Source organism: Pristiophorus japonicus, unplaced genomic scaffold, assembly GCF_044704955.1.
Source record: "Pristiophorus japonicus isolate sPriJap1 unplaced genomic scaffold, sPriJap1.hap1 HAP1_SCAFFOLD_224, whole genome shotgun sequence".
Taxonomy (NCBI): domain Eukaryota; kingdom Metazoa; phylum Chordata; class Chondrichthyes; family Pristiophoridae; genus Pristiophorus; species Pristiophorus japonicus.
The window spans coordinates 448546-472976 of NW_027251951.1; the positions used below are offsets into that span (position 1 = coordinate 448546).

The 24431-nt window shown below is 38.4% G+C and overlaps 1 protein-coding gene across 1 annotated transcript in view; it reads left to right on the forward strand.

Moving 5' to 3' along the window:
- Positions 1-24431, forward strand: part of LOC139245601 (DNA (cytosine-5)-methyltransferase 3-like) — a gene marked incomplete at its 5' end in the record, with an annotated part of 137698 nt that overhangs the window by 67179 nt on the left and 46088 nt on the right. Inside the window, one exon of the mRNA XM_070871198.1 lies at positions 15580-15751. Coding sequence (XP_070727299.1) covers positions 15580-15751 — 172 coding nt within the window. The remainder of the gene's footprint in view (positions 1-15579; positions 15752-24431) is intronic.

Sequence of the window (24431 nt, forward strand, 5' to 3'; positions counted from 1 at the left end):
GTTAATGACCAATATCTGCTTGTTAATGATGAATATCTGTCTGTTAATGAACAATATATTTGTGTTAATGACGAATATCTGTGTGTGTTAATGACCAATATCTGTGTGTGTTAATGACCAATATCTGTTAATGACCAATAGCTGTGTGTTAATGACCAATATCTGAGTATGTTAATGACCAATATCTGCGTGTTAATGATGAATATCTGTCTGTTAATGACCAATATCTGCGTGTTAATGATGATTATCTGTCTGTTAATGAACAATATCTGTGTGTGTTAATGACCAATATCTGTGTGTGTTAATGACCAATATCTGTTAATGACCAATAGCTGTGTGTTAATGACCAATATCTGTGTATGTTAATGACCAATATCTGCATGTTAATGACGAATATCTGTGTGTTAATGAACAATATCTGTGTGTTAATGAACAATATCTGTTTGTGTTAATGAACTATAACTGTCTGTTAATGACCAATATTTGTGTGTGTTAATGACCAATATCTGTGTGTGTTAATGAACAATAACTGTCTGTTGATGACCAATATCAGTGTGTGTTAATGAACAATATCTGTCTGTTAATGAACAATATCTGTGTGTTAATGAACAATATCTGTGTGCGTTAATGAACTATATCTGTCTGTTAATGACCAATAACTGTCTGTTGATGACCAATATCTGTGTGTGTTAATGAACAATATCTGTCTGTTAGTGAACAATATCTTTGTGTGATAATGAACAATAACTGTCTGTTGATGAACAATACTTGCATGTTAATGACCAAAGCTGTCTGTTAATTACCAATATCTGTGTATTAATGACTAATATCTGTGTGTGTTAATGACCAATAGCTGCGTATTAATGACCAATAGCTGTGTGTTAATGACCAATAGCTGTGTGTTTATGACTAATATCTGTGTGTTAATGACCAATATCTGTGTTTGTTAATGACCAATATCGGTGTTTGTGAATGACCAATATCTGTCTGTTAATGATCAATACCTGTGTGTTAATGACCAATATCTGTGTGTGTTAATGATGAATATCTGTCTGTTAATGACCAATACCTGTGTGTTAATGACCAATATCTGTGTCTGTTAATGATGAATATCTGTCTGTTAATGAACAATAACTGTCTGTTAATGAACAATATCTGTGCATGTTAATGAACAATAACTGTTGATGACCAATATCTGTGTGTGTTAATGAACAATATTTGTCTGTTAGTGAACAATATCTGTGTGTGATAATGAACAATAACTGTCTGTTAATGACCAATACCTGTCTGTTAATGAACAATAACTTTCTGTTGATGACCAATATCTGTGTGTGTTAATGAACAATAGCTGTCTGTTAATGACCAATATCTGTCTGTAAATGAACAATAACTTTCTGTTAATGAACAATATCTGTGCATGTTAATGAACAATAACTGTTGATGACCAATATCTGTGTGTGTTAATGAACAATATCTGTCTGTTAATGAACAATAACTGTCTGTTAATGACCAATACCTGTGTGTTAATGACCAATATCTGTGTCTGTTAATGATGAATATCTGTCTGTTAATGAACAATAACTGTCTGTTAATGAACAATATCTGTGTGTTAATGACCAATATCTGTGTCTGTTAATGATGAATATCTGTCTGTTAGTGAACAATATCTGTGTGTGATAATGAACAATAACTGTCTGTTAATGACCAATACCTGTCTGTTAATGAACAATAACTTTCTGTTGATGACCAATATCTGTGTGTGTTAATGAACAATAGCTGTCTGTTAATGACCAATATCTGTCTGTAAATGAACAATAACTTTCTGTTAATGAACAATATCTGTGCATGTTAATGAACAATAACTGTTGATGACCAATATCTGTGTGTGTTAATGAACAATATCTGTCTGTTAATGAACAATAACTGTCTGTTAATGACCAATACCTGTGTGTTAATGACCAATATCTGTGTCTGTTAATGATGAATATCTGTCTGTTAATGAACAATAACTGTCTGTTAATGAACAATATCTGTGCATGTTAATGAACAATAACTGTTGATGACCAATATCTGTGTGTGTTAATGAACAATATCTGTCTGTTAGTGAACAATATCTGTGTGTGATAATGAACAATAACTGTCTGTTAATGACCAATACCTGTCTGTTAATGAACAATAACTTTCTGTTGATGACCAATATCTGTGTGTGTTAATGAACAATAGCTGTCTGTTAATGACCAATATCTGTCTGTAAATGAACAATAACTTTCTGTTAATGAACAATATCTGTGCATGTTAATGAACAATAACTGTTGATGACCAATATCTGTGTGTGTTAATGAACAATATCTGTCTGTTAATGAACAATAACTGTCTGTTAATGACCAATACCTGTGTGTTAATGACCAATATCTGTGTCTGTTAATGATGAATATCTGTCTGTTAATGAACAATAACTGTCTGTTAATGAACAATATCTGTGCATGTTAATGAACAATAACTGTTGATGACCAATATCTGTGTGTGTTAATGAACAATATCTGTCTGTTAGTGAACAATATCTGTGTGTGATAATGAACAATAACTGTCTGTTAATGACCAATACCTGTGTGTTAATGACCAATATCTGTGTCTGTTAATGATGAATATCTGTCTGTTAATGAACAATATCTGTCTGTTAATGAACAATAACTGTCTGTTAATGACCAATACCTGTGTGTTAATGACCAATATCTGTCTGTGTTAATGAACAATATCTGTGTGTGTTAATGACCAATATCTGTCTGCTAATGAACAATAACTGTCTGTTAATGAACAATATCTGTGGATGTTAATGAACAATAACTGTTGATGACCAATATCTGTGTGTGTTAATGAACAATAACTGTCTGTTAATGACCAATACCTGTCTGTTAATGAACAATAACTGTCTGTTGATGACCAATATCTGTGTGTGTTAATGAACAATAGCTGTCTGTTAATTACCAATATCTGTCTGTTATTTACCAATATCTGTGTATTAATGACTAATATCTGTGTGTGTTAATGAACAATATCTGTCTGTTAAGGACCAATATCCATCTGTTCTTTACCAATATCTGTGTGTTAATGACCAATAGCTGTGTGTTTATGACCAATATCTGCGTGTTAATGAACAATATCTGTGTGTGTTAATGACCAATATCTGTTTTTGTTAATGACTAATATCTGTGTTAATGAACAATATCTGTGTGTTAATGAACAATATCTGCGTGTTAATGAACAATATCTGTGTGTGTTAATGAACAATAACTGTCTGTTAATGACCAATACCTGTGTGTTAATGACCAATATCTGCATGTGTTAATGAACAATATCTGTGTGTGTTAATGACCAATATCTGTGTGTGTTAATGAACAATAGCTGTCTGTTAATGACCAATATCTGTCTGTAAATGAACAATAACTTTCTGTTAATGAACAATATCTGTGCATGTTAATGAACAATAACTGTTGATGACCAATATCTGTGTGTGTTAATGAACAATATCTGTCTGTTAATGAACAATAACTGTCTGTTAATGACCAATACCTGTGTGTTAATGACCAATATCTGTGTCTGTTAATGATGAATATCTGTCTGTTAATGAACAATAACTGTCTGTTAATGAACAATATCTGTGCATGTTAATGAACAATAACTGTTGATGACCAATATCTGTGTGTGTTAATGAACAATATCTGTCTGTTAGTGAACAATATCTGTGTGTGATAATGAACAATAACTGTCTGTTAATGACCAATACCTGTCTGTTAATGAACAATAACTTTCTGTTGATGACCAATATCTGTGTGTGTTAATGAACAATAGCTGTCTGTTAATGACCAATATCTGTCTGTAAATGAACAATAACTTTCTGTTAATGAACAATATCTGTGCATGTTAATGAACAATAACTGTTGATGACCAATATCTGTGTGTGTTAATGAACAATATCTGTCTGTTAATGAACAATAACTGTCTGTTAATGACCAATACCTGTGTGTTAATGACCAATATCTGTGTCTGTTAATGATGAATATCTGTCTGTTAATGAACAATAACTGTCTGTTAATGAACAATATCTGTGCATGTTAATGAACAATAACTGTTGATGACCAATATCTGTGTGTGTTAATGAACAATATCTGTCTGTTAGTGAACAATATCTGTGTGTGATAATGAACAATAACTGTCTGTTAATGACCAATACCTGTCTGTTAATGAACAATAACTTTCTGTTGATGACCAATATCTGTGTGTGTTAATGAACAATAGCTGTCTGTTAATGACCAATATCTGTCTGTAAATGAACAATAACTTTCTGTTAATGAACAATATCTGTGCATGTTAATGAACAATAACTGTTGATGACCAATATCTGTGTGTGTTAATGAACAATATCTGTCTGTTAATGAACAATAACTGTCTGTTAATGACCAATACCTGTGTGTTAATGACCAATATCTGTGTCTGTTAATGATGAATATCTGTCTGTTAATGAACAATAACTGTCTGTTAATGAACAATATCTGTGCATGTTAATGAACAATAACTGTTGATGACCAATATCTGTGTGTGTTAATGAACAATATCTGTCTGTTAGTGAACAATATCTGTGTGTGATAATGAACAATAACTGTCTGTTAATGACCAATACCTGTGTGTTAATGACCAATATCTGTGTCTGTTAATGATGAATATCTGTCTGTTAATGAACAATATCTGTCTGTTAATGAACAATAACTGTCTGTTAATGACCAATACCTGTGTGTTAATGACCAATATCTGTCTGTGTTAATGAACAATATCTGTGTGTGTTAATGACCAATATCTGTCTGCTAATGAACAATAACTGTCTGTTAATGAACAATATCTGTGGATGTTAATGAACAATAACTGTTGATGACCAATATCTGTGTGTGTTAATGAACAATAACTGTCTGTTAATGACCAATACCTGTCTGTTAATGAACAATAACTGTCTGTTGATGACCAATATCTGTGTGTGTTAATGAACAATAGCTGTCTGTTAATTACCAATATCTGTCTGTTATTTACCAATATCTGTGTATTAATGACTAATATCTGTGTGTGTTAATGAACAATATCTGTCTGTTAAGGACCAATATCCATCTGTTCTTTACCAATATCTGTGTGTTAATGACCAATAGCTGTGTGTTTATGACCAATATCTGCGTGTTAATGAACAATATCTGTGTGTGTTAATGACCAATATCTGTTTTTGTTAATGACTAATATCTGTGTTAATGAACAATATCTGTGTGTTAATGAACAATATCTGCGTGTTAATGAACAATATCTGTGTGTGTTAATGAACAATAACTGTCTGTTAATGACCAATACCTGTGTGTTAATGACCAATATCTGCATGTGTTAATGAACAATATCTGTGTGTGTTAATGAACAATATCTGTGTGTGTTAATGAACAATAGCTGTCTGTTAATGACCAATATCTGTCTGTAAATGAACAATAACTTTCTGTTAATGAACAATATCTGTGCATGTTAATGAACAATAACTGTTGATGACCAATATCTGTGTGTGTTAATGAACAATATCTGTCTGTTAATGAACAATAACTGTCTGTTAATGACCAATACCTGTGTGTTAATGACCAATATCTGTGTCTGTTAATGATGAATATCTGTCTGTTAATGAACAATAACTGTCTGTTAATGAACAATATCTGTGCATGTTAATGAACAATAACTGTTGATGACCAATATCTGTGTGTGTTAATGAACAATATCTGTCTGTTAGTGAACAATATCTGTGTGTGATAATGAACAATAACTGTCTGTTAATGACCAATACCTGTCTGTTAATGAACAATAACTTTCTGTTGATGACCAATATCTGTGTGTGTTAATGAACAATAGCTGTCTGTTAATGACCAATATCTGTCTGTAAATGAACAATAACTTTCTGTTAATGAACAATATCTGTGCATGTTAATGAACAATAACTGTTGATGACCAATATCTGTGTGTGTTAATGAACAATATCTGTCTGTTAATGAACAATAACTGTCTGTTAATGACCAATACCTGTGTGTTAATGACCAATATCTGTGTCTGTTAATGATGAATATCTGTCTGTTAATGAACAATAACTGTCTGTTAATGAACAATATCTGTGCATGTTAATGAACAATAACTGTTGATGACCAATATCTGTGTGTGTTAATGAACAATATCTGTCTGTTAGTGAACAATATCTGTGTGTGATAATGAACAATAACTGTCTGTTAATGACCAATACCTGTGTGTTAATGACCAATATCTGTGTCTGTTAATGATGAATATCTGTCTGTTAATGAACAATATCTGTCTGTTAATGAACAATAACTGTCTGTTAATGACCAATACCTGTGTGTTAATGACCAATATCTGTCTGTGTTAATGAACAATATCTGTGTGTGTTAATGACCAATATCTGTCTGCTAATGAACAATAACTGTCTGTTAATGAACAATATCTGTGGATGTTAATGAACAATAACTGTTGATGACCAATATCTGTGTGTGTTAATGAACAATAACTGTCTGTTAATGACCAATACCTGTCTGTTAATGAACAATAACTGTCTGTTGATGACCGATATCTGTGTGTGTTAATGAACAATAGCTGTCTGTTAATTACCAATATCTGTCTGTTATTTACCAATATCTGTGTATTAATGACTAATATCTGTGTGTGTTAATGAACAATATCTGTCTGTTAAGGACCAATATCCATCTGTTCTTTACCAATATCTGTGTGTTAATGACCAATAGCTGTGTGTTTATGACCAATATCTGCGTGTTAATGAACAATATCTGTGTGTGTTAATGACCAATATCTGTTTTTGTTAATGACTAATATCTGTGTTAATGAACAATATCTGTGTGTTAATGACCAATATCTGTGTGTGTTAATGACCAATATCCGTGTCTGTTAATGACCAATATCTGTGTGTGTTAATGACCAATATCTGTTTTTGTTAATGACTAATATCTGTGTTTGTTAATGACCAATATCTGCATGTTAATGAACAATATCTGTGTGTGTTAATGAACAATAACTGTCTGTTAATGACCAATACCTGTCTGTTAATGAACAGTATCTGTGTGTGTTAATGAACTATAACTGTCTGTTAATGACCAATACCTGTGTGTTAATGACCAATATCTGTGTGTGTTAGTGATGAATATCTGTCTGTTAATGGCCAATATCTGTGTGTGTTAATGACCAATATCTGTATGTGTTAATGAACAATATCTGTGTGTGTTACTGACCAATATCTGTCTGTTAATGACCAATATCCGTCTGTTATTTACCAATATCTGTGTGTTAATGAAGAATATCTGTGTGTGTTAATGATCAATAGCTGCGTGTTTATGACTAATATCTGTGTGTTAATGACCAATATCTGTGTGCGTTAATGAACTATAACTGTCTGTTAATGACCAATATCTGTGTGTTAATGAACACTATCTGTGTGTGTTAATGAACAATAACTGTATGTTAATGACCAATACCTGTGTGTTAATGACCAATATCTGTGTGTGCTAATGATGAATATCTGTCTGTTAATGAACAATATCTGTGCATGTTAATTAACAATAACTGTTGATGACCAATATCTGTATGTGTTAATGAACAATATCTGTCTGTTAGTGAACAATATCTGTGTGTGATAATGAACAATAACTGTCTGTTAATGACCAATACCTGTCCTTTAATGAACAATAACTGTCTGTTGATGACCAATATCTGTGTGTGTTAATGACCAATAGCTGTGTGTTTATGACCAATATCTGCGTGTTAATGAACAATATCTGTGTGTGTTAATTACTAATATCGGTGTTTGTTAATGACTAATATCAGTGTTTGTTAATGACCAATATCTGTGTGTTAATGAACAATAACTGTCTGTTAATGAACAATAACTGTCTGTCAATGACCAATATCTGTCTGTTAATGACCAATATCTGTGCGTTAATGAACAATATCTGTGCATGTTAATGAACAATAACTGTCTGATGACCAATATCTGTGTGTGTTAATGAACAATATCTGTCTGTTAATGACCAATATCTGTCTGTTAATGAACAATAACTCTCTGTTAATGAACAATACCTGTCTGTTAATGACCAAAGCTGTCTGTTAATTACCAATATCTGTCTGTTATTTACCAATATCTGTGTATTAATGACTAATATCTGTGTGTTAATGACCAATACCTGTGTGTTAATGACGAATATCTATGTGTGTTAATGATGAATATCTGTCTGTTAATGACCAATATCTGTGTGTGTTAATGACCAATATTTGTGTGTGTTAATGACCAATATCTGTGTGTTAATGACCAATATCTGTGTGTGTTACTGACCAATATCTGTCTATTAATCACCAATATCCGTCTGTTATTTACCAATAGCTGTGTGTTAATGACCAATAGCTGTGTGTTTATGACCAATATCTGTGTTTGTTAATGACCAATATCGGTGTTTGTGAATGACCAATATCTGCGTGTTAATGAACAATATCTGTGTGTGTTAATGATGAATGTCTGTCTGTTAATGACCAATATCTGTCTGTGTTAATGAACAATATCTGTCTGTTAATGAACAATATCTGTGTGTGTTAATGACTAATATCTGTGTGTTAATGAACAATAACTGTCTGTTAATGACCAATACCTGTGTGTTAATGACCAATATCTGTGTGTGTTAATGACCAATATCTGTGTGTTAATGATGAATATCTGTCTGTTAATGACCAATATCTGTCTGTGTTTATGACCAATATCTGTGTGTTAATGACCAATATCTGTGTTTGTTAATGACCAATATCGGTGTTTGTGAATGACCAATATCTGCGTGTTAATAAACAATATCTGTGTGTGTTAATGAACAATAACTGTTAATGACCAATACCTGTGTGTTAATGAACAATATCTGTGTGCGTTAATTAACCATAACTGTCTGTTAATGACCAATATCTGTGTGTTAACGAACAATAACTCTCTGTTAATGAACAATATCTGTGCATGTTAATGAACAATAACTGTTGATGACCAATATCTGTGTGTGTTAATGACCAATATCTGTGTGTTAATGAACAATAACTGTCTGTTAATGACCAATACCTGTGTGTTAATGACCAATATCTGTGTGTGCTAATGATGAATATCTGTCTGTTAATGAACAATATCTGTGCATGTTAATTAACAATAACTGTTGATGACCAATATCTGTATGTGTTAATGAACAATATCTGTCTGTTAGTGAACAATATCTGTGTGTGATAATGAACAATAACTGTCTGTTAATGACCAATACCTGTCCTTTAATGAACAATAACTGTCTGTTGATGACCAATATCTGCGTGTTAATGAACAATATCTGTGTGTGTTAATTACTAATATCGGTGTTTGTTAATGACTAATATCAGTGTTTGTTAATGACCAATATCTGTGTGTTAATGAACAATAACTGTCTGTTAATGAACAATAACTGTCTGTCAATGACCAATATCTGTCTGTTAATGACCAATATCTGTGCGTTAATGAACAATATCTGTGCATGTTAATGAACAATAACTGTCTGATGACCAATATCTGTGTGTGTTAATGAACAATATCTGTCTGTTAATGACCAATATCTGTCTGTTAATGAACAATAACTCTCTGTTAATGAACAATACCTGTCTGTTAATGAACAATATCTGTGCATGTTAATTACCAATATCTGTCTGTTATTTACCAATATCTGTGTATTAATGACTAATATCTGTGTGTTAATGACCAATACCTGTGTGTTAATGACGAATATCTATGTGTGTTAATGATGAATATCTGTCTGTTAATGACCAATATCTGTGTGTGTTAATGACCAATATTTGTGTGTGTTAATGACCAATATCTGTGTGTTAATGACCAATATCTGTGTGTGTTACTGACCAATATCTGTCTATTAATCACCAATATCCGTCTGTTATTTACCAATATCTGTGTGTTAATGAACAATATCTGTGTGTGTTGATGACCAATAGCTGTGTGTTAATGACCAATAGCTGTGTGTTTATGACCAATATCTGTGTTTGTTAATGACCAATATCGGTGTTTGTGAATGACCAATATCTGCGTGTTAATGAACAATATCTGTGTGTGTTAATGATGAATGTCTGTCTGTTAATGACCAATATCTGTCTGTGTTAATGAACAATATCTGTCTGTTAATGAACAATATCTGTGTGTGTTAATGACTAATATCTGTGTGTTAATGAACAATAACTGTCTGTTAATGACCAATACCTGTGTGTTAATGACCAATATCTGTGTGTGTTAATGACCAATATCTGTGTGTTAATGATGAATATCTGTCTGTTAATGACCAATATCTGTCTGTGTTTATGACCAATATCTGTGTGTTAATGACCAATATCTGTGTTTGTTAATGACCAATATCGGTGTTTGTGAATGACCAATATCTGCGTGTTAATAAACAATATCTGTGTGTGTTAATGAACAATAACTGTTAATGACCAATACCTGTGTGTTAATGAACAATATCTGTTTGCGTTAATTAACCATAACTGTCTGTTAATGACCAATATCTGTGTGTTAACGAACAATAACTCTCTGTTAATGAACAATATCTGTGCATGTTAATGAACAATAACTGTTGATGACCAATATCTGTGTGTGTTAATGACCAATATCTGTGTGTTAATGAACAATAACTGTCTGTTAATGACCAATACCTGTGTGTTAATGACCAATATCTGTGTGTGTTAATGATGAATATCTGTCTGTTAATGACCAATATCTGTCTGTGTTAATGAACAATATCTGTCTGTTAATGAACAATATCTGTGTGTGTTAATGACCAATGAACAATATCTGTGCATGTTAATGAACAATAACTGTTGATGACCAATATCTGTGTGTGTTAATGAACAATAGCTGTCTGTTAATGACCAATATCTGTCTGTAAATGAACAATAACTTTCTGTTAATGAACAATATCTGTGCATGTTAATGAACAATAACTGTTGATGACCAATATCTGTGTGTTAATGAACAATATCTGTCTGTTAGTGAACAATATCTGTGCATGTTAATGAACAATAACTGTCTGTTGATGAACAATACCTGTCTGTTAATGACCAAAGCTGTCTGTTAATTACCAATATCTGTCTGTTATTTACCAATATCTGTGTATTAATGACTAATATCTGTGTGTGTTAATGAACAATATCTGTCAATGACCAATATCCGTCTGTTATTTACCAATATCTGTGTGTTAATGACCAATAGCTGTGTGTTTATGACCAATATCTGCGTGTTAATGACCAATATCTGCGTGTTAATGACCAATATCTGTGTGTGTTAATGTGCAATATTTGTCTGTGTTAAGGACCAATAAATGTGTCTGTTAATGAACAATATCTGTGTGTTAATGACCAATATCTGTCTGTATTAATGAAGAATATCTGTCTGTGTTAATGACCAAAATCTGTGTGTGTTAATGAACAATAGCTGTGTGTTAATGAACAATATCTGTGTGTTAATGACCAATATCCGTGTCTGTTAATGACCAATATCTGTGTGTTAGTGACCAATATCTGTCTGTATTAATGAAGAATGTCTGTCTGTGTTAATGACCAAAATCTGTGTGTTAATAACCAATATCTGTGTGTGTTAATGACCAATATCTATGTGTTAATGACCAATATATGTGTGTGTGTTAATGACCAATATCTGTGTGTGTTAATGAACAATATCTGTGTGTGTTACTAACCAATATCTGTGTGAGGTAATCTGGAATATCTGTCTGTTAGTGGGCAATACCTGTATGTGATAGTGTGGAATATCTGTCCAAATGTGGAAAAATAGAGTTTCGAGTTGAGTTGCTCATGCAATACGAACAGTATACAATGGATGAAGCTCAAACACTGGAGCAATAATCCTACCAATCTTTACACCCTGTGAGCTGCATTTGTTGTACAGACGTGAGTGTACTATTATATCCAGAATGACTCCACAAGACTGTGTTTTAAGCTCAAACCATTGTGAACTTGGTCTCTTTAATGTAACTCCAAAGTGAGGAAGCAGCATGGTGGATTGCCTTTTATACCTGCTTGCTCGGAGTGCACAGGTGACCCTTACGTCTCCCACAGGTGTGCCCCCTGGTGGCAAGTGTTACACATTGGTGACGTTTGCATACATAACAGATACATTTTACGAATTTGCGCTTCGAACACAGAGCTTCACGTGACAGGAATTTGCATTGGTCCCGAACAGGAAAACATATATCCCTGGAGGTCCCAGCAGATTGGAAAACCGCAAATGTAACGCTCTTATTTAAAAAAGGATGCAGACAAAATAATAGACCAGTTAGCCTAACATCTGTGGCTGGGAAAATGTTGGAGCCCATTATTAAAGAAGCAGTAGCAGGACATTTGGAAAAGCATAATTCAGTCAGGCAGAGTCAGCATGGATTTATGAAGGGGAAGTCATGTTTGACAAATTTTCTGGAATTCTTTGAGTATGTAACGAACAGGGTGGATAAAGGGGAACCAGTGGATGTGTATTTGGACTTCCAGAAGGTATTTGACAAACTGCCACATCAAAGGTTAATGCAGAAGATAAAAGTTCACTGGGTTAGAGTAATATTTTAGCATGGATAGAGGATTGGCTAACTAACGGAAAACAGAGAGTTGGGATAAATGTTTCATTCTCGGGTTGGCAATCAATAACTAGTGGCTTGTCACAGGGATTGTCATGTATGTAACCTTCATGTAACTGTAAACTTCATGTAACAACACTGCATACTATATACACCTAAGAATTGCACACCTTGACCACAGGGGGTGAACTTGTGGGAGACACGCCTCGCCTAGTCTTTCAGGTATAAAAGGGGAAGCTCCACCCACCTTCTTCACTTCTTGGTCCTGTGAATAAAGGTTAGGTCACAGAGTGACTTTGTCTGCAGAATGTGTCTCGTATGAATTTATAGTAGTGTGTAAGGACACAACAGGGATCAGTGTTGGGATCCTAACTATTTACAATCTATATTAATGACTTGGAAAAAGGACCGAGTGTAACATAGCCAATTTTGCTAATGATACAAAAATGGGAGGAAAAGCAACGTGTGAGGAGGACACAAAAAACCTGCAAAAGGACATAGACAGGCTAAGTGAGTGAGCAAAACTTTGACAGATGGAGTATAATGTTGGAAAGTGTGAGGTCATGCACATTGGCAGAAGAAATCAAAGAGCAAATTATTATTTAAATGGAAAACAATTGCAAATGCTGCAGTACAGCAGGACCTGGGGGTAATTGTACATGAAACACAAAAGGATAATATGCAGGTACAGTAAGTGATCAGGAAGGCCAATGGTATCTTTGGCCTTTATTGCAAAGGGGATGGAGTATAAAAGCAGGGAAGTCTTGCTACAGTTGTACAGGTTATTGGTGACGCCACACCTGGAATACTGCATACAGTTTTGGTTTCTATATTTAGGAAAGGATATACTTGTTTTGGAGGCAGTTCAGAGAAGGTTCACTCGGTTCATTCCTGAGATGAGGGGGTTGACTTATGAGGAAAGGTTGAGTAGGTTGGGCCTCTACTCATTGGAATTCAGAAGAGTGAGAGATGATCTTAGCGAAATGTATAAGATTATGAGGGGGCTTGACAAGATGGATGCAGAGAGGATGTTTCCACTGATAGTGGAGACTAGAACTAGGGGCATAATCTTAGAATAAAGGGCTGCCCATTTAAAGCTGAGATGAGGAGGAATTTCTTCTCTCAGAGGGTTATAAATCTATGGAATTCGCTGCCTCAGAGAGCTGTGGAAGCTGGGACATTGAATAAATTTAAGACAGAAATAGACAGTTTCTTGATCGATAAGGGATTAAGGAGTTATTGGGAGCGGGCAGGAAAGTGGACCTGAGTCCATAATCAGATCAGTCATGATCGTATTAAATGATAGAGCTGGCTCGAAGGGCCGTATGACCTACTCCTGCTCATATTCCTTATATTCTTATGTTCTTATATTGAGAATTTGGATAGGTCAGGTCATCATGCCCCATGTGATTTTGTTTGGGATATGTTGACTTCCATGCCCATGTTCCCGAGACAGGCCCTTGCCATAAAAGCTCTGCCCTGCCAGCAAATAATTAAAAATCTTCCCTGTGGACAGACATTGTGACTTGTATTTATACAGTGCAAGTGTCCCAGCCATCAGAACTTTCATGATATGAAATGCATTTTAGTGTAACAATCATTTATAAAAATGCATTTTAATGTCGATGCTGTGGTGGAGATGGAAGAATAATCGCAGATTAGTACAAAAGAAAATCATCATCATCATAGGCAGCCCCTCGGAATCGAGGAAGACTTGCTTCCATTCTTAAAATGAGACCTTACGTGGCTGAACAGTCCAATACGAGAACCACAGTCCCTGTCACGGGTGGGACAGATAGTCGTTCAGGGAAGGGGTGGATGGGACAGGTTTGTCGCACGCTCTTTCCGCTGCCTGCGCTTGATTTCTGCATGCTCTCGGCAATGAGACTCGAGGTGCTCAGCGCCCTCCCGGATGCACTTTCTCCACTTAGGGCGGGCGGCCTTTGACCAGGGACTCCCAGGTGTCAGTGGGGATGTTACACTTTTATCAGGGAGGCTTTGAGGGTGTCCTAATAACGTTTCCTCTGCTCGTTTGCCGTGAAGGAGTTCCAAGTAGAGCGCTTGCTTTGGGAGTCTTGTGTCTGGCATGTGGACAATGTGGCCTCCCCAGCGGAGCTGATCAAGTGTGGTCAGTGCTTCAGTGCTGGGGATGTTGGCCTAGTCGAGGACGCTAATGTTGGTGCGTCTGTCCTCCCAGGGGATTTGTAGGATCTTGCGGAGTCATCATTGGTGGTATTTCTCCAGCGACTTGGGGTGTCTACTGTACATGGTCCATGTCTCTGAGCCATACAGAAGGGCGGGTATTACTACAGCCCTGTAGACCATGAGCTTGGTGTGCCTGGTCTTCAAACACTCTTTTCCTCAGGCGGCCGAAGGCTGCACTGGCACACTGGAGGCGGAGTTGAATCTCGTCGACAATGTCTGCTCTTGTTGATAAGAGGCTCCCGAGGAATGGGAAATGGTCCACTTGCTTTTATATGCCTCAGTAAATACATTGACTGTCTTCGAGTTCACAAAAGCAAAATACTGTCGATGATGGCATCTGAAATTAAAACAGAAAATGCTGGAAATACTCAGCAGGTCAGACAGCATCTGTGGGGAGAGAAACTGCGTTAACGTTTCTGGTCAATGACGGTCTCTCTCCACAGATGCTGTATGGCTTCCTGAGTATTTCCAGCATTTTCTGTTTTCATTCTAATAACAGATTAGTGATTTGGTATAGTTTTGCCAGTTTCATTGCTTACCGTGAATAACAGCCAGTCAGTTGCAATGTGCACCTGCTTAACACTGACGGTAATTCTCATTTATTTCTGTTCGAATGAAGTAAAACATTTTTAACAGTGATGCCAATGCCCTGCAGGTGCTACTGCTGTGAATGTTTGGATGCCCTTGTGAACCCTGGTGCTGCAAAAATAGCTGAAGCAATGGATCACTGGACATGTTTCATGTGCCGTTCGGCAAGGTTTTTCGGGCTGCTCCGAAGGAAGAGGAAGTGGCAGCTAAAACTGAAGCAGTTCTTTGACCAGGAGAGTGTAAGTGTAATCAAAACTGCTACTTCAGTTGATATAGGAACAGAAGTAGACCATATAGCCACTTGAGTCTGTTCTGCCTTCAGTAAGTTCATGTCTGATCTGTAATCTAACTCCATATATGCGCCTTTGTCCCGGATCTCTTAAAATCTTTGGTTAACAAAAATCTATCAATCTCAGATTTAAAATTAACAATTGATCTAGCATCAATTGTCGATTGCGGAAGAGAGTGCCAAACTTCTACCACCCTTTGTGTGTAGAAGTGTTTCCTAACTTTGCTCCTGAAAGGCCTGGCTCTAATTTTTAGACAAAGCTCCATAGTCATAGACTCCCAAACCAGCAGAAATAGTTTCTCTCTACCCTATCAGTTCCCCTTAATATCTTGAAAACTTCAATCAAATCAACCGTAACCGCCTAAATTCCTGGGAATACGACCCTATTTTGTGTAGTTTCTCCTTGCAATTTAATCTTTTGGGCTGGAAATTGGCAAGCCTTGCGCCCGTTTTTTCAGTGATATTTCGCTGTTTTTGGCAGATAAAGGTGATCAGGTAAATTGGCCAAAGTCTTGTGCCGGCGGTTTTGAAATACCGCTGAAAAGCGGACCACCGTCATGCAAGACGAAAAAAAAGCGCAATCGCTTTAAATTGCCATATTCTGGATGAAAAAAAACACCCGAGAAAAGGCTGCATTGTAGCCCCAGAAACAGCAATAAGTATGAAGACCTGTAAAAATGGTAAGTTAAAGTTTTTGGGCTAAACTTTCCCAAGAGCCCCCCCAAAGCCCGATTGCCGCCCAGAAAAAATGCTAACGTTTTGCAACTAATGCAGCCGAGAATTTCCATATTTAAGGTAAAAATAATCGCTTGGTGAGAAAATGGATCCTGCACCAGTATTCTCGGCAGTTTCTTGGCGGTTAAAGGCGAAACTAGATGAAACGGGCGGTTCTTAACATTTTTTAAAAAGTTTACTCCAAGACTGCGGTTGGGCCTAAGGAGGGCGGAATTTTTTTTTTTTATTTCACGAAAAGAAAAAAGAAAAAGCTAAAAAACATTCCCAAGATAGTTTTACAGTTAATCGCCATTTTACAATTAAAAAATAAATAAATAAAGAACCTTTAACTTAGCTTTCTTTGCAGAGTAATCACCTACTGCCCTGTTTAAGCAGCTTTCACAGGGCGGTTCTCTCGACGATCTGGGCGGGCTTCTGTTGAGGCCAAACTTACGCACTGTCGATTTTCTCAGCGGTGCACGTCGGTGGTTTGCTCCCGGTGGGCGTTTCGAGATGTGGGCGGTACCATTCAAAAAGTAAGGGGGAAACTTTCACCGGCCGGTTTCTCTCAAAACCGCCAAAAATGAAGGTGAAAGTCTCCCCCTTTATTTTTAAATTATTTTTCAGTGATTCGGTAGATAAGTGTCTTGTGAATGTTTTGTGATTTTTTTTATTTTTTGTTTTTTGCAATTTATTGGGGGGGGTGGGGGTTTCCCCCCTCCCAGGGCCTCAGACTAAAGTTGGCGAGGTCCACCGTCTCCACTGTGAATCCTTGTGCAACGCCGATTTTTACCAGTGGGCGCATTTGTTTTCCAATTTTAGGCCTTTAAAAAATGGCGCCGTGATTAGTGGTATTTTTGGTGAAAAATGGCAGAATAATACCGCTATCACCTAAAGACCAATTTCTAGCCCAAATTAGATTCCAGATATTCTGGTAAACCTATGCTGAAACAAAGCCAATGTTTCCTCCCTTAAGGTATTGTGCGTAGAACTACCCATAGTACTCCAGGTGTGGTCTAACCAGGGATTTGTATAGCTGTCGCATATCTTCTAGATATAAAAGTCAGCAATTCATTAGTCTTTTTGATTATTTTCTACAAATCTCCATGACATTTTAATGATCTATGTTCATGAACCCCCATGTCTCTTTGGATCTCCAATGTTTCTAGCTTTGAACCAATTGGAAAATTCTACACTTTTTTGGTCCGAAGGGGATGAGCTCACATTTGCCTAAATTGAAAATCCATTTGCTACAGTTTTACCCATTCATAAGAACATAAGAACATAAGAAATAGATGCAGGAGTAGGCCATACGGCCCCTCAAGCCTGCTCCGCCATTTAATACAATCATGGCTGATCCGATAATGGACTCAGGTCCACTTCCCTGCCCGCTCCTCATAACCCCTTATTCCCTTATCAGTTAAGAAACCGTCTATCTCTGTCTTAAATTTATTCAATGTCCCAGTTTCCACAGCTCTCTGAGGCAACGAATTCCATAAATGTACAACCCTCTGTGAGAAGAAATTCCTCCTCATCTCAGTTTTAAATGGGCAGCCCTTTATTCTAAGATTATGCTCCCTAGTTCTAGTCTCCACTATCAGTGGAAACATCCTTTCTGCATCCACCTTGTCAAGCCCCCTCATAATTTTATACATTTCGATAAGATCACCTCTCATTTTTCTGAGTAGAGGCCCTTCATCTCTGGAATCAACCTAGTGAACCTTCTCTGAATAGCATCCAAAGCAAGTGTATCCTTTCATAAATATGGAAACCAAAACTGCACGCAGTATTCTAGGTGTGGCCTCACCAATAACCTGTATAACTGTGGCAAGACTTCCCTGCTTTTATACTCCATCTCTTTTGCAATAAAGGCCAAGATTCCATTAGCCGTCCTGAGCACTTGCTGTACATGCATACTAACCTTTTGTCTTTCATGCACCAGGACCCCCAGGTCCCGCTGTACTACAGCACTTTGCAATTTTTCTCCATTTAAATAATAACTTGCTCTTTGATTTTTCTGTCAAAGTGCATGACCTCACACTTTCCAACATTATACGCCATCTGCCAAATTTTTGCCCACTCACTTAGCCTGTCTATGTCCTTTTGCAGATTTTTTTGTGTCCTCCTCACACATTGCTTTTCCGCCCATCTTTGTATCATCAGCAAACTTGGCTACGTTACACTCAGTCCCTTCTTCCAAGTCGTTAATATAGATTGTAAATAGTTGGGGTCCCAGCACTGATCCCTGCGGCACCCCACTAGTTACTAATTGCCAACCCGAAAATGAACCATTTATCCCGACTCTCTGTTTTCTGTTAGTTAGCCAATCCTCTATCCATCCTAAAATATTACCCCCAACCCTGTGAACTTTTATCTTGTGCAGTAACCTTTTATGTGGCACCGTGTCAAATGCCTTCTGGAAGTCCTAATATACCACATCCACTGGTTCCCCTTTATCCACCCTGTTCGTTACATCCTCAAAGAATTCCAGCAAATTTGTCAAACATGACTTCCCCTTCATAAGTCCATGCTGACTCTGCCTGACTGAATTATGCTTTTCCAAATGTCCTGCTACTGCTTCTTTAATAATGGACTCCAACATTTTCCCAACCACGGATGTCAGGCTAACTGGTCTATAGTTTCCTGCTTTTTGTCTGCCTCCTTTTTTAAATAGGGCATTACATTTGCAGTTTTCCAATTTGCTGGGACCTCCCAGAATCCAGGGAATTTTGGTAAATTACAACCAATGCATCCACTATCCCTGCCGCTACTTCTCTTAAGACCTTAGGATGCAAGCCATCAGGTGCAGGGGATTTATCCACCTTTAGTCCCATTATCTTACTGTGTACCACCTCCTTCATGATTCACTTAATCTAATAATTTTGTTTTGTAATTTTATGCTTCCATTGCTTCTCACAATGCCACCTATATTTGTGTCATCGGCAAATTTGAATATGTGGCTTTCTATCCCAACAGCTAACTAAGTACAGTGAATAGTTGAGGCCCCAACACAGATCCTTGCGGGACACCATTAGTCACATCCTGTCCATTATGAGTACTCTCTGTCTCCTGATGCTCAGCCAATTTCCTAACAAGCTTAATAATTTCCCTTCAATTCCATGAGCTTCAATTTTAGCTAACAATCTCTTATGAGGGACTTTAACAATGCCTTCTGGAAGTTCATACAAAGAACATCCATAGATATTCCCCTGTCCACTACATTAGTCACCTCTTCAAAAAATTCCTTCAACTTCATCAGGTATGACCTAAACTTTATGAATCGATGCTGACTCTCCGTGGTGAGCTGAAAATTTTCAAGGTGTTTAAACACTCTATCCTTAATTATAGACTGAGTAACATGGGACATAACATCAGTGACTAAACTTCAGTTGATATATCATGCTACAGAACACCAGTGACTATACTTGATTCAAATGCCATTCATTGGATGCTTTGGACATCCTGGGGATATTATAAGGTTCTATATAAATCCAAGTTTTTTTTCTTTATTATAGAGTGTTTTTGAGGAATATGTGTAGAAAGCTAAATGTGTGACTGAGGGCTCAATTTTCCCTAATGCCGTTTTTTGGCGAACTGCAAGAGTTACACCCATTTTTTTTTTAGCCCCGACTACTTCAAAAAACTAACTAGCAAGTTTCCCCGTTCTATCTTTTGAATTTGGCGCCGTGCAGCCGGTCCTTTCGCTTTGGGGAGTGGAGCCTAATGTCTGCGCCGATAAAAAATAATGCCTCCGCGTTCTGCGCATGTACAAAAAAAAGGACGTTTTTGACATGACTGCTGTGGGCGCGCATGCCCAGTACAGCTCCCGGCATTAGGACATTTTTAAAGAGCCAGTTGTGTGTGAGAACTTTAATTCTCAGTGGAAAAATCGGAGTGGCAATACAAAATGCAATGCAGCTCAAGGACCAAGAATTTCTTACAGGATGAAGTAGAAGCACTGGTTACTGTAATCGAGGCCAGATTGCATGAGCTGGACACCAACAGAGGTCACATAAAAGTTTCACCAAAAGAAATGAAGAAACGCTGGAACTTGCACAAGATTACTGTGCAGTGGTGACCACCCCGAGGTCGAGGCCAGTACAAAAAGAAGTGGCGGGACCTTGATCAAGTAGTTAGTGCAAGTAATATTTTCATTTATTCAATGAAATTGCAATTGTAAATGTGACCATCTGTATATGTCCCACCCAGCAGAAAGACACCCTCTCTAAAACGTTATATTTTCATCTTTGCAGAGGAAGGTGGCACACAACAAAAGAACTCAAACAGGAGAAGGCCCGGCAAATCTGCACCCACTGACACCCTTGGAAGAGCGGGATGCTGCTTTAATGGGTCCTGCCTAGAGAAAAACAACCACCACTGCTCATGCTGGGCCTACACTCAAGGGAGAGGGTAAGTCCTGCAAATTGTACAGTCTGGCCTTGCTAAATGTTAAGTACTGCGCGGGCTAGCCATGCTTTGCTTCATGGGGATGTCTCTGTCAGCTACGCTTCAGTTGATACAATGTGCTATCATTCTTCGTGGTCCTTCAAATCAGCCTGTTGCCTGCACTGTGTGAGCCTACTCATGCTACCCACCCTGCCCTCTCCTCTGCTGCAAACCATTTGTCTTTTCTGTTATATTTTACAGAACTTGAGGCCAACCCTGACGAGGCTGAAGCTGATGCAGAAGAAGGTTCAGACGTGGATAAGCCTGAAGAGGAGAACATCTTCCAATTCCACCTTCAGACCAAGAGCATGGGGGTGAGTGGGAGGAGCAAGGGGAGGGGATGGTAAAGCTCCCACAGTTGTACTCACTCTGGAAGAGGTGCAGATGCTGCCCATTGAGGTGCCAGGCGTGTACGAGTGTTGGTGGGACATTTCTTGGTTTCTCACAGTCTGAGGCCAGAGATTCCAGTGGGGTGCAGTGAGGCACACCCAAGGCCCCACCGTCTGAGGCTGCGGATCACAGTGGGATGCCGCTAGGCACACCCAGGGCCCCACCATCAGAAGATGCGGGGGTCCCAGTGAGATGCAGTGAGCCACACCCGGGGTGAGGAGAAAAAAAAGAGCTTGACAGCGCTCTCCTGAGATGCAGGATCTAACAGATGTGGTTCAGATGATGGCAATGAGTGCGGAGAGCATTGACCTTAAACGATCACTCCTGGACACCATCAATGGGGTGGGTGATGAGGTATCAGAATTGTCGGGTGAAGTAACTACACGCTCACGAGAAATGGGAACACTGGGAACATGAGAGAGGAAATGTCACAGGCAGCTGATACAATGTCAGTGCACATGTGGGAGGGAATGCCACAGATAGCTGATGCATTGTCAGTGAACATGAGGGAGGAAATGTTGCAGGTAGTTGAAACACTGCCAGTGAACATGAGGGAGGGCATGTTGCAGGTAGTTGACACACTGTTGGTCAACATGAGGGAGGGAAAGTCACAGGTAGTTGAGACACTGTTGGCGAACATGAGGGAGGGAATGTTGGAGGTTGTTGAGACACTGTCAGGGCACATGAGGGAGAGAATGTCAGAGTTAGCTGCTGCAATAATGGAACATACCCAGACCCCGCACTCATTGACAGAGTCAACTGCCACTCCCACTCCAATCCCCAGACCAGCCTCCACATTACCGCCTGCCCATGCACCCCATCAAGAAGTGCGCATTACCCGAGATGTTCGAAAGAATAAGCTTGGTTCCAATCTGAGAAACGTTGCGCCACCGTCTGCGGGGAGGGGCGGAGTCAACAAGACCAAGCGCAGCAAGCAGTCTTAGAATAAGGTGGAGGAGAGATGGGTGCAGCCTTTCTTTGCTGCTGCTGTTGTTGTTAATGTTATTATTGTTGTTACTGTTGTAACTGTTCTGAACTTAAAAGTTTTTTGTAAGTTATATAAATTTACCAGTTTAAAAGTTTGTAAGTGATCTTAGAGTTTTTAAGTGATCTTAACTGAAAACTTTTAAAGTATGATCCAAGAATATTTTTTAAAAAGTTAAGTTAAGTACAAACAAGTGTTTGTTAAACTTTTGAATAAAATATATTTTAAATTATAACTGAATCATTTCCATTATTTGTTCCATTATTAACACAACTATTTGAAGTAAAGAAGAATCATTTCCATTATTTGTTCCATTAACACAACATTACGGAACAGGTCCAAACAGTAAACATGGGTCCATTTGGAATAGTTACCGCTGAGCCTTCAGGCAGAAAAGTGTTCACAGATGAGCTGCTGGCGCAAGGCTCGAGCAATCGTTAAAAGGGCACGACAGCCCGCCCTCCTCCGTCATTGTGCTCCGGGTCCTAGTAGTTACATGACTTCCTCGTCCTCCTACTCCTCCTCCTCATTATCTGCATCTTCCACTTCATCATCAGCCACTCTCACCCTCAGGTGGGCCTTCTACTACCAGCTGCTGCTGCCTTATGATGGCTAAGTTATGCAGCATGCAGCACACAACAGTGAACTGACTGACGGTCTCAGGGGAATATTGCAAGTAGCCTCCGGCATGGTCCAGGCATTGGAAACACTGTTTCAAGAGGCCAATGGTCCTCTCTACTATGCTGCGCATCGCAATGTGTGACATATTGTATTCCCAGTCAGCTTCCGTCTGGGTAAAGTGTAGGGGCGTCATGAGCCAGGTGGCGAGGTCGTACCCTTTGTCTCTCAGTAGCCAGCTCTGCCCTTCTGGCTACTGCTGAAACGGCAGATATAGCACTCTCGTGCAGGATGAATGCATGGGTGCTCCCAAGGTATCTTGCATCAAACTGACATAATGCATGTCATCACACACGAGCTGCACATTAATGGAGTGGAAGCCTTTTCTGTTCCTGTACATCTCGGAATCCTCCAAAGGTGCTCGCAAAGCGCTGTGGGTGCAATCAATGCAGCTCTGTACCTGTGGGAAGTCAGCAATCCTAGAGAAACCCACAGCCCTTTTACACATTGCCTGGGCAGTCATGGGGAATGTTATATAGTCATTTCCCCGAGCATATAGTACAGCAGTCACCTGCTGAATGCAGATATGTGTTGCCTGTTGAGAAATGGTGCACACATCCCCAGTCGTGGCCTGGAATGATCCAGAGGCATAGAATGAAAGTGCAGCTGTAACGTTCACTTCAACTAACAAAGCAATCCTCCTGCGCTTCTAGGTTGCAGGTCTGCTTTTACTAACTCACAGATCTCAGTTACAACTTATTTGCAGAAGCACAGCCTTCTCACACAATCTGCATCACTCAGCTGCAGGTATAAATGCCTGTATTGATATACCCGATGTGGGTAAGGCCTCCTGCCCATCATCCTACGTGCTCTGAGGTTCCTCATGCGATGATGTCGAACCAATCATCTCCTTTGCAGCACCATCATGCAGAAGGCTTGCACAAAGTATGGCATTGTCCGTATTGCCTCCATGATTAAATTGTACCTTTGCAAGAAGCTCAAAACAGCAGAACAAACTTCTTTCTTCACTCTCTCCCCAAGGTTGATGCCCTAGTATGGACCACACCCTGGTCTGGGCATGTGCAATAGGCTTGCTGAGAACGGGAAGCAAGGCACTCAAATGAGGACATTTGGGGCACCGAAGCCTATTGTAATTCTTTAATTTTAGATTTTTTTTCAAAGTACCACCCCACCATCGACCGAATGTCTCCTCACCGGGCTCAAGGTTCAGCTGGCGGAATCGCTCCCTCGCACAGACACAGGGGCTCGGCAAACACCCCCATCCCCCACCCCCCTCCAACCCCTGGGCTGCTGCATAGTGTAAGGGTTCTCATCTCTTCAGTTGGGCTTCCACACACAGCCTCCCCGCTCCCTCTCCCCCCCGCCCCGCCACTGCCCCCAGGCTTCATTTGATGCTGCTGCATAGTGTAAGGGTTCTCATCTCTTCAGTTCGACTTCCACACCGCACCCCCCCCCC